This window comes from Malus domestica, chromosome 03 (assembly GCF_042453785.1).
Source record: "Malus domestica chromosome 03, GDT2T_hap1".
NCBI lineage: Eukaryota > Viridiplantae > Streptophyta > Magnoliopsida > Rosales > Rosaceae > Malus > Malus domestica.
Genome location: NC_091663.1, coordinates 649,687 through 661,551, shown reverse-complemented (window position 1 = coordinate 661,551; position 11,865 = coordinate 649,687). Strand labels below are relative to the sequence as shown.

General features: G+C 38.9%; 1 protein-coding gene, 1 long non-coding RNA gene and 1 pseudogene across 13 annotated transcripts in view; 1 reads left to right on the top strand and 2 right to left on the bottom strand.

Annotated features, from left to right (window-relative positions):
- Positions 1 to 11,865, top strand: part of LOC103407549 (putative disease resistance RPP13-like protein 1) — a 45,509-nt pseudogene that overhangs the window by 20,655 nt on the left and 12,989 nt on the right.
- Positions 1 to 11,865, bottom strand: part of LOC114823837 (uncharacterized) — a 54,404-nt gene that overhangs the window by 41,071 nt on the left and 1,468 nt on the right. For 4 of the 12 annotated variants that reach the window (XM_070818698.1, XM_070818700.1, XM_070818696.1 and 1 more), the window contains 5 exons: positions 11,542 to 11,728; positions 10,243 to 11,402; positions 10,066 to 10,119; positions 9,721 to 9,850; positions 8,512 to 9,588 (listed from right to left, as the gene is read on the bottom strand). In XM_070818698.1, coding sequence (XP_070674799.1) covers positions 11,392 to 11,402; positions 11,542 to 11,728 — 198 coding nt within the window. In that variant the 3' untranslated portion in view covers positions 8,512 to 9,588; positions 9,721 to 9,850; positions 10,066 to 10,119; positions 10,243 to 11,391. Of the gene's footprint in view, positions 1 to 8,511; positions 9,589 to 9,720; positions 9,851 to 10,065; positions 10,120 to 10,242; positions 11,403 to 11,541; positions 11,729 to 11,865 lie in introns of those variants that run through there. The other 8 variants (XR_011579086.1, XR_003771784.2, XR_011579085.1 and 5 more) reach the window with 8 other exon arrangements.
- LOC139194357 (uncharacterized) lies at positions 119 to 969 on the bottom strand. Its single transcript, XR_011579087.1, has 2 exons — positions 862 to 969; positions 119 to 784 (listed from the first exon to the last, which is right to left on the bottom strand). It is a non-coding gene; the product is annotated as an uncharacterized lncRNA (long non-coding RNA).

Below are 11,865 nucleotides of genomic sequence, written 5' to 3'. Positions count from 1 at the left end.
CTAAAAGAGAGATGTCAACCAGAAAAAGGACGCTACTGGCACAGGATATCCCACATCCCTTACATAGATATAGATTAATGCATTCAATTAATGTGTCGAGAATAAGACAATCAACATGGAAACGGAAAGGCAAGGGGCTTGTTGCTCAAGAGGGTAATAGCGTTTAACAAACAATAATAAATCAGATTACAGCAAGAACATGTTTTGTATAACAAACAATAATAAATAGTAACTTGGAAAGCGAAAGGGAAACAAATGGAATGATAAAAAGGTGAGGAAATGTGTTTTCTATGAAGAAGTTTTGTCCTATCATAAATCAGATTACAGCAAGAACATGTTTTGTCACCTGTTTCACTAAATCCTAAATTGTATTACTCCAACCAAGGCAATCAAATCCCATTAGTATAGATCATTGTCTTGCTTTTACATCTTTTCTGGATTACCTCCCTGCTGTTGAGCCCAACAGTCGCGGAAGTGGGCGAGAATGGAACGTAAAGTTGTTGTCCTCCCTGCTGTTAAGACGCTGACTTGCCAGAGGTTGGGAATATTGAACTTGCAATTAGAGAGGTTTGACATTGCGCAAACACCAAAACGGGTAAAGTAGGAAAAAGATACATAAACCAAGAGCAAATTTTGATCTTAAAACTACGAAATAACATAGTATCAAATGAAAGATGACCTGAAAAGGACTTGCAAACAATACAAACAATACCTGATAAGCTAAAGCTCTTCCCTTTTTGATAGAAGCATCTTGGGTGAGATCAGAGCCCCATTTTGTTTTCCTCTGAAAAACAAAATTTTCTCGGAAAAAGACAACCTACCTGCTTAAAACTATAGGAAATACAGAGAGAGAGAGAATACCAGTGTGAGGAGTAAGGAGAGAGATGGTCAGAATGCTGCGTTTTGGGAGTGTAGACTCGCAAGTCGCAACCTAATTGCTCTGCTCTTCTGCTAATTGTAAAATATCAGAGGAATGAAAAGCACGCAGAAACTCCTCCATGGAGTTTACTTACTGTTTCACACTTGGCCAACACGAGAGTGAATCGAGACGAGGGCCCGTTGGGTTTTTTAGGTGGGCTCAAACATGTTCCGGGCCTCAGTCCAATCCAAGATAACAAATCACTACATCCAACGCAGAAACTTCTAAAGGCTTATTAATTGAAATGTCTTTTAAAGCTATCATTTAGTCTCAGTTTACTTATTGAAACTAATTTTATCTCACTTTGCTCTCCTGAAAGTGACATTTTCAACTCTTTTTATCTCACTTAACCCATTACGTTAAAGAACTATTCAATTCCAAGGGTATTTTAGACTTTTTACACATCTATTTACCACTAGATCACACACTAAACCAATCACAATTCCAATTTTTGACAACTCTAATTCAAACCTCATGCGTTAGGACCTTTTTAAAATAAATTCTCAGTCGATAGAAAAATTCTGAGCAACAATGTGAAACTTTTGGTTGCAAACTGTGCACATTTGCTTTAGATGATTTTTTTTTTGTATGGGAAGTATTTTGGAAATGATAGCTTAATGGTTTCTGAGATTATATTTGTTGCAAATGATCTTAGATCATTTTTTTATGGGTGAAACTTATGGTTAGGCCAATTTTAATTAGAAAAATATCTTGAAATATGCATATCATGTTTCTTTTTTGTCGTAATGAGTATTTTTTAAGTGCAAAGTTTCAAGCCAATACATGATGCTTTGCAATTGAAATAACTCTAAGAAAAAAAAATATAACCCTTATTTTGATTGATATAATGATTTTGTTACTCGAATTTTTTCTATTTATTGATTTTTTTTAAAAGTCCCAATATTCATGAATTTGAATTAGAGTTGTTAAAATTGGAATTGAGATTGGTTTAGTGGGTATGCTAGATGACACACCCCGACCAAGATCGAGGCATGATGGCCGTCACATAAGGGTGACGTAGCCATCTGCACAGTGCGGAAGCAATTAAGATAAAAAATATACGAATAAACAAAAACCGAAGGCTACTAAAGTGCACTAATAAACAGGAAGAGTTAGGAGTGAGATATAGAAGTAAATACCCCTAATCTGACACGCCCCGATCCTGATATTCCCCGAATACCAGGATAGCACGTGCTGGCCGACACCCGAGGGTGAAGAAAGCCATTAATTGATACAAAAGCTAAGACTAAGAAGTAAATAAGAGTTAGAAATTTAAAATACTAAGAGTTAAAAATTTTAGGAACGTACTCAGAGCATACAACTAAACCTAATCACTAAAAAGAATTTAGATAAAATTGAATAAATAAAAGAGTGGGTCCTACATCGAGAGGATTCGAAGATGCTGCTGCGGAAGTGCCTTAACGCCGGGATTAGGTGCCTTGATTCTAAGTCCTGAATGGGGGCTCAAAACAAAGGTGAGTGGACCAAGTTTATATATATAATAATAATAAAACAGTTATCAACATACTAACCCCCAAAGTTTATATAATGAAAACTACTAGCATAATAAATGATGGATTTAATAAAAAGCCTAGCATGCCAAAAATATCTCAAAAGCCATATTGCGAAATCTCATCGCAGAAATCAAAACAGTAAACGTCTCATAAATCGTCTCGTAAGCGCGGTGTGCTGCTAGTAAGATCGCCGAATAAATATAACTCCCGGCCCAATGCCTGCTCCGTGGTCTCTGCGCCCGTAGCCAGAGATTACCAACTCCCGGCCCAATACCTGCTCCATGTCCCTCAGCCCGTAGCTAGGGATTATTTCTCCCGGCCTAAATGCCAACACCAGTTCCTCGCCCCATGCGGCATAGTGTCTACTAGGTACGCACAAATATTTACGCATCTCATAAATAACCACTTCATAGCATAGATTACCGATCATTGTCTACACTATAAAGAGGGGTTCAAAAACATGTTCTAGCATCCTATCGTCATCTATCAGATAGTCTACCAGTTCATGGTTTTTATAGAAAATACGATATATTAAAATATAGCTCAAAATAGGCTAACAATTAATTCCTCACCAAAACACGAGACGATAATCAATATCTTAAATCATCAGGCTTCGCATAAATCAAATCATAAATTTGTAGGCATGCTAATCATTTATGCAATTACTATAAAATCATGTAATTTTAGAAAGGGTCCACTCATAGTACTTAGTTGCCAAAAGCTGCGCCACTAGCGAAGACAGAAACGTCACAATAATTGCCCCTAAACACATAAAGAGTCCAATAAATAAAACTATATAATAGCAATTGAATTTGGGAAAACGGGCATTGGAAACGGATTCAGAACGTCGAATTACCCTAAGAAGAGTCTCAGACAAAAACCCGAAAAGTCAACCCTAAAGTCAACGTTGACCGGAGGTCAACGGTCAATTTAGGTCTAACGGGTTTTAGGCTTGAAATCCGGATTAGGGTTTAGGTTAAATAGGATTAAGATCTATTGGGTTTTGGAATTCTAAGGTTTTTGGGTTAAAAGGGTTTAGGGTGAAGAAATGATGGTTTGGGCTTAAACCCAAACACACACACACACACCACAAACACACACACACGGGCTGCATACACACAGCCCACACAACACACACACACACACACACACACGGGCTGCATACACACAGCCCACACAACACACACACACACACACACACACACCACAAAATCACAAAGGCCTTAAGGCCTAAAAAAAAAACATAAAGAAAAATAGGGTTTTAAGCCCCTTTTAAAAGCCACCGGCCCAAGGCCCCTTTTGGGTTTAAAAAAATAAGCTAATAGAAATAAAAGAAAAGGGTTGGGGTTTAATGGGCTTAAGGCCCGAGGGAAGGAAATGGGAAGGCCGGCTGGCCTTGGTTTGCCGACAGAGAAGGCCGGAGCTACTACAGCTCCGGTCACCTGAAAACTATGGCTTCAAGCTCCGATCTAAGTACAACCTTGAAGAACAAGAAGAGAGGAAGAGGTTTCTACCTTCCAAAAACCGTAACTCGGTCGGAGGTGACCGGAAAAAGCTTCCAAAGTCCACGGTTCGCCGGAAAACGGGTGTGCTCACCCACTACGATTCCGAAGCAAAACCTACGTAAAAATGGAAGGATCTAGTTCATAAAACCCATCCAGGCATCAAGCTAGGTACATGAATGAGGGATTCGAGACTTACCCCAACGGAAAAGAAGAAAAGGTTCACTGGAGTTTTGCTCCGTGTCGTCGAGTTCACCGGGGGAAAGTCCTGGGCTTGAGGCGGGTATCTCCTGATGGTTACTGTCCTAGTGAGTCCAGGGGAGAGAGAGAGAGATGCGAGAGGTTGAGGGAGAGGGATATGGGAGAGTTGAGAGAGCTACGGGAGGGAGAGACGAAGAAGAAGAAGAGAGAGATCACAGGGGGGACAGAAAAGAGAAAAAGAAAATGAGGTTAGATGGTTGACACGTGTCAGCTTAGGGTAAAATAGCAAATAATACATATTATTGGGGGTGGTTGTAACAAATCAGAGCATAGAAAGTCTAGGTGCAGTCCAATAGGACAAGTACTAATTATACAGTACCATAAGATGTCCTACAATTATTTTAATATGTCAGAATCGCCGAAATCCTCGTACCTAGCAACAGTAAGCTTACCTAAAACCTAGAGGGGCGCAAAACAGAAAACGTGAGTGGGTAAAAACAAATGTTTTACAAAACCATTTCATTTCTCAACAATTCTAACCCCTCGCCGTAAAACATGTATAATTTTCCTAGAATAGAATATTCACATAAGCATAAAATATATATGTAAATATATCAATTCAAATCATGCTTCACATATTCATAATCATAAGTATGCAATGCCAAGATATAACAGAGTAAGTAATTCAGGTGAGAATAATTTCATGGAAATATAACATATTAGCCGGAACTCCTGCATAAGTCTGTATAGCTGAATTCATAGCTCAATGGTCAATCTAGCCGAAGTCACTTCAATGACCTATACGGCACTATACTGCACACGAGTCGGAACCAATGAAAAAGTCTGTACGACAATACTGGGTGTAATATAATTATGCTCAATACTACTCTCTCATAATAGCTGGACGATAAATCGCTAGTCACCTACGAGTTGGAACCACCTATGATGGTCTGTACGACAGGACTGTGCACCTAAATTGGATTCAATGTGAGTATATGGTGCGGGAGGTGACATCAATAACAGACCTGGGCCATATATTTGGCTAAATCACATCACCCTAGGTGCAATTACATTAGCTCAACGTTATTCAATCACATGCCATTAATTGTTAATTCTCATAACCAAACATAATTCGCCTGGTACTTACTTGAGCGTCCACAGAACCACAATTATGTATATGTGCAAACAATTCAATTCATATACAAAATATAAATTTATATGCATGGCATTCAAGGCATACTTTCATTTAAACGCATTTTCTGGGAAAATAACAAGTATATAAATATACTGAAAACCAAAAGCCCACTCACTGGTATGTCGAAGGGTCGTAGCCCCTAAGTCTCCCTTGATTACGCTCGTCCTCAGGATAAGTCTCACCTATATGTGAATTAACTGAATAAACGTAAATTTAAAGCACCTAACCAATACTAGCTAATAACTTCTCATACAATGCTCAAATGGGGTGTTTGAATATACCAACGTGATCTACACAACCTCACGAACATCCTCATATTTAGAAAAAATTTCCAACCACCCACGCACCGGCCAAGGTATAGCCAGATGTGCCGCCCACGCGAGGGCACGTGCCTGGCACACCAACGGCAACAGTGACGCCGTTGGGAATATTCTGTTAAATAGTAACGGAATCTGTTAAAATTAACTAACGCCGTTAAAATATTCCGTCAAAATTGACGGAATATTATGTCATCCCTAACCTCAGAACTCCGGCGACCGTCGCCGGCGCCAGAAACTGGGGAATTCTTTAAACCTTGATATCTCTCTCGATTTTCAACCAAAATTCATGAAACCAACACCAAAATAAAGCTCTTAACTTGTAGAACATTTCCTTACCTATTTAAAGCCCCAAAGATCACGGAATTTCGCTGGAGAAATTCGAGAAAAACCGACCAAACTTGAAACCGACGATCCCGACGTCCAAATTGCTTGGTTTTTCTTCTCCGAGCTTCGTGGGGATGTTATAAAGCTTCCTACAAGCTTCAAATCACCCGAAACATAATTACGTCCACATGAACAGTGCATCAAAACTGAGATTTTGAGTTCTCGGGTTTTCGAAGGTTTCACTTACAAAGATGGTATGGATGAATTCTTGGAGTTGCAAGGAACACAAATATCATTTCCCTAGCTTTGATCTGTGACTGGAAGTGAAGATTTGAAGGTTGTCCGTACGTGAGGGAAGGAGAGAGAGTGAGTCCGAGGGAGAGAGAACACAGGAGAGAAGAGAGAAGAAGGGTTTGTGTGTGTGTGAATGGTCCACATGGTCACCAACCAAAACCACAAAACTAAGTGTTACTTTGGTCCAAAAATTAAGGAAAAACATAAGTTTGGACCACCCCTAACATGCATAACACACACCACGACACTCACGTCCAAGGGTAAAATAGTCAATTCACGTCATCGATAATTTATTTCGGGACGGGCTGTGACAATAGAGGTAAATAGATGTGTAAAAACTGAAATGTCTAAAATATCCTTGAATTTAATAGTTATTTAACGGAACGGGGAAAGTGAGACAAAAAAAGTCAGTTTCAAAGGACATTTCAATTAATAAGCCAAAATTTGTGGACATTAAAGTATGAATTTCTGAACTGATACACACCAAATTTTGTTTTATTATCGTGATATGTACACTTTCACTTTCCACATCACATAATACATTAATATAGTACAAAAATGTTGTCTCCTTAATATTTTCCTTTTCGTTTCTAATTGTTTAGCATAATTGTAGGCAAGAATATATATTTTAAGATTCATTTTCCCTGTTTGTTTTTTATTTTTATGAGAACTTCGGTGGTTCGAGTTAGATTAAAAAGTTGTTGATGCATTGACGACTTCTTGGAGGCATGCTTTCAGAGAATTCAAAAATATCTGCTCATATGTACTTACGAAGTTGTATGAGACGAGACTTTTGTGACGTTGAGTTTGTCGGAATGAGAATTTCCGACAACAGAGTTGTGAAACAGAATAGATTGAAAACCTCTCCTTTGAACGCCTGGTAGAAACCTCACGGAATATTTCTGAGGGGCCGTTTGCTTATCCTGTCCCCATAAAATCCCCGTTCTGCTCTTTTGTTTGCTTCTGGTGCAAATGGTATAAGATTCATCCTCCTGTCGCCCATAAAATTCCCCTTCTGCCACCCTTCACACTTTGTTTAGGCCCGAATTGAAGTTTTGTGAAATTAGATTCTTATCAGATTTTTATACCAAATTATTTCTCCGTTCATTGCAGGTAATATAAGATTCAACGATTTTTCTCTGTTTATATGTCTTCGTCAATTTTGTTGGACCAATTAATTACACATTTATAACTAACTTTGATAGATGGTTCAACAAGTAGGTGATTTGCTTTTGCCCGAGCTTGAGTACTCTCAATATTATTGCTCAAGTTAGAACAGGGCAAGATGAAGACTTCAGGTATTTCTGAAGTATGACGTGATCTCCTCTTCCCTTCTCTATTAATTTTTATTTTACTATATAAAAATATCAATCCTTGCAAGTACATTATTTCACTAGAACAAATGTTTACCTGTACCAAAGGATGCAAGGCCAGCAGTACTGGGGGATAGATATGTAAACGGGTCAGGTTTATTGGGTTTAGGTCGGGTTCAACCCAACCCGTTAAGTTAACGGGTCATCCGAACCCAACCCGTTAAGCTAACGGGTCACCGAACCCGACCTGTTAAGCTAACGGGTCACCCGTTTCACCCGTTAACAATTATTATTATTATTTTTTTTTTTTTTGCATAAATTTTATTTTTTGTTATTAAGAGTTTACTAAAATTACTAAAATATCCTCAACTAATGGGTGTTAATGGGTCCTAACGGGTCTAACGGTTTGACCCAAAGTGACCCGTTATTTAACGGGTTGTTAACGAGTTCACCCGTTAGCGACCCGACCTGTTAAGCATCCACCCAAATACAAATATTAACGAGTTGGGTCCAAAATGCCAGGCCTACTGGGGGATGTGAAGTGAAGAGCAAGCCTTAAATACTTCACTGCGTTCTTAAAATTGTCATTAAAAATTGCCGTGCGCAAATGCATTAAATCCTCACCATTTGTAGAGTATGGCAATGGTATGGGCAGTAACAGTGACTTGAAGCCCTCTGATATGGGAACAACGTATGATAGGAGAAAGATTTGCTTTCAGATTCAATCAGCTATATTATATGATATCATTTCCAACTTTATTGTTGTCTTCTATGAGAACTATTTCTCTTTCTACATGGTGACTATGAAAATATTTGAGTTCATTTTTGTATTCGTATTTGACACCCTTTTAATGATTGGGGTAATGAACTTATTTCAAGGGATTAATGATGTCAAGTTAGTCTTGAATGGACTAGAAAAGGCATAGGAGTTATGAATGACTGATACTTTCATTCACAAACCTTTATAATACCTACGAAGTGCAGTTATTTTCTCCTTTAGTAGTTTGTAGTTCATTCCTTGCTAATTTGACCTTAATTCTTTGGAACTTTGATGTCCCTCTCACCCAAATATGATCTTTAGGCGGTCTTTTGCATGCGCATGAGCAAAACAATTAACATGAATAAATGCATTTAAGTCTGACGTTGATTTTGTCGACCCTCTGCCATAGTGGCGTCTCACGGAATATTTGAGAGGGGCCCCTGAACTCTGTTTGTCCCCACGACACGAGCTGACGACAGGCATGCATCACCATGAATCTTTGTTAGTGTATAAACCCCACCCCCCCGAGCCGACGACAGCCAGCCATGCAGCACCAAGAATTCCCCGTGTATAAACCCCACCCCCCCCCCCCCCCCCCCGAGCCGACGACAGCCAGCCATGCAGCCGTGGAAAAGAAATAAAACTTGGTGCTGCAATAGGATGGTTTAGAGAAGACACCATATTCGCCGTTGATATATTTGAAGGTGGTGGCATGGACGCAACACCTGGTTGTGGAGCTGGTGGACCAGTTTGACCATCCGGTAGAGCTCTCAGCAGGCAGTGGTCGGTTTCCCATGAATGTGAGTGGAGCTGAAACATTAGTTTGAACTGATGCAGGCTGGGGAGCCATATATGTATGCGGCAAAAATTGTGTTGTTGGTGGATTTTGTCTAGGGCAAACAAGAGACGGCTGAAGCCCAAATGACGAAGGCAGGTATGCAGGGTCGAAAGGTGATGTTGAAAGATGGGAAGGATTGTTGAGGATTGGTCTCGAAGAATTCAGCCGAGTGAAGCCAGGCATATTCATGGGAGCGGAAGATGCGCCGCTCGAGAAAAATGGACCAGGGTACCGAAACTGCCCATCCAGTGAAGTTTGTGCCAAGTTTGGCAATGGTTGTACCATTCCATGATTTACCACAGTAGTCGGAACCATATTAGAGGTGGTAGTGTCCTGGACTTCACTGGGAACATGAGCATTATCACCAGAAACTGAAGCACCTATATTGCTAACCGCTGCCAGATTTCCCTATATGGAAGTATTTAAAGTAACAATAGTGAGAAAACAACTGTAGAAATCATAATAAATAGCACAAAAGAAGAAATTTTAAGAAACTGTTGGATGTAAAGCTTTCTGTTTGAAAATAAGAAGGAAACTCACTGATACAGAGGTGACTAAGAGTTCAATTACAGCAATGCATCTACTATCTGTAATGTGTCAGCTGATACATGAACGTATAGGTTTTCATATTCACCCTGGATTTCACTCCCATCAGATGGTTTTATTTAGCCTGCAAATAAGTTAAAAAGGATAAAAGAAGGGAAGGTCAATGCATGTACGTATGAGCATTATGTCACATCTCGAAGCAACCATTCCACAATAGATTTTTTTCCGTAAAATAATAGTTTAAGAACAGATGAAAATGGGTAAAATTGATGATGAGGACTCTCAAATTTATCTTGACATTAATTCCTTACTGTTCTATATTATTTACTGAATAATTACCTTATGTCCTGTCCCAGCTTTGGTACCATAGACTTGAATTTTGGCTCCAGTTTCCTTATTTGCGCCGATCAAAAAGAAATATAGAGAAAACACACACGACACAAAGATCATCAGAACATACCCTTGCTAATCACAAGTGTTTGGCATAACCGTCATAAGCATACACAAAACTCTTACCTTTTCTAATTGTTTCTGGTTATCACTTCCAGGACCATATATCAGGCCAACAAAATTGTATTTAGGATATTCCTTCATCTGAAAAGCATTTAAAAACATCTAAGCAACAGAATTCAAATACTGGCCGATTCAGCAAACCATGAAACTGGATAATATATGCTCCTGTCTTTAGGTCCCCACCTTCCACCCCTGGCCAAAGGAAACCTTGTAAAAGTAATGGTCAACAAACATAGCAACCCGTTGCAATCTTTACTCTTAGTAATAAAATGGTTGTATCCACAGTCCGTTCATCTCTGTGTGAAATAATGACATGTCAACTCATACTAGAAGTTCCTAAAAAGGCAGTTGAATGCATGTGGCTCTCGCAATGTGGGTTCAGGGAGGTAAAACATGGGCAACAACAGCCATCTTTCTAGATGGACTGTTTTCGCAACAGGAGCTCTAAACAACCTAGCCGCTTGGTGAAAGTTCTTAAAGCAACCAAATAATTCTTATTATGTGAACTTACGATCAATATTATCAGGATTCAAACCAACACCAGTACGGAAGGAACCAACCGAAAAAGCAATGCTAAATATGCTTAAAGTAAATGAGTAAATCTAAACTATTCCACCAGATTAATAGGGATTGTACCCATAAGTTGCAAAGCTTTAACCAGCTATTTCGAATTCATGTAGTACTCTGTGGCCCATTCTTCACCCTCAACCCCAAATTATGGCCAACCTGTTCAGATTTAAGGTCCATACTTATCATTGTAGAAGTGAACGATAAGACTGCCACTTATGAGTCCAGATTGAAAATTCCACATACATATTCTTCTTGGGTAAGTTTCATTTTAAATCAATACAACTAAGATGGACAGAACACTTTCACACCATGATAAAATAACTTATATTACCTAAACAGTTAATTAGAAAAGAGTTGCAGAGAATTGCAGAACCAGAAGATAAACTTAGAGGAAAAGGGACTGTAGCCTCTTTCAACAAAGGTTTATAATCAGGTGGGGCCTTGTAGCTTGGATTTAGCTTTTAATATCTCACCTGAATATCGTCAAGAAAACAATATCATGCAATCCATAATATAACATACAAGAAGGTATAACCATATAATCTAAGAAAGCTGTCAAACGCACCTATGGCTTCCCGCTTTTCAAGTTCCAACTGGTTGACGTCCCACATTGATGAATATTATTATCAGTGTTTAAGAATAGAAACATCATTCAACATAGAAACAAAAGTAATCAAGAATAAATGAAAAAAAAAAAAAAAAAAAAAGAGAGAACATGAAATGGAATTTTACCTTTTTTGTCAATTTCATGCTTAGAGGATTTGGATTTGTGGTGCAGATCTTGAGGTGCTGATAGTAGGTCCTCATCATTCTCATCCTCTAACATTCCAGATTTCAGCCTTTTGTGTAATTTGATCCACCCGAGTCTGCTCAAAATTTGTACCACCAAACAGGCAGTAATATCACTTAGTAGTGGCACCTAGAATGGGAGGTTTCCATGTGAACCATTCACACAGAAGACACAACCAGCATTTTAATACCCAATGTAAAAGGGAAACAATGAACTTCCACTAGCTGGAAATATTTATTCCTCCCACAAGTTGGGCGACAAATGCC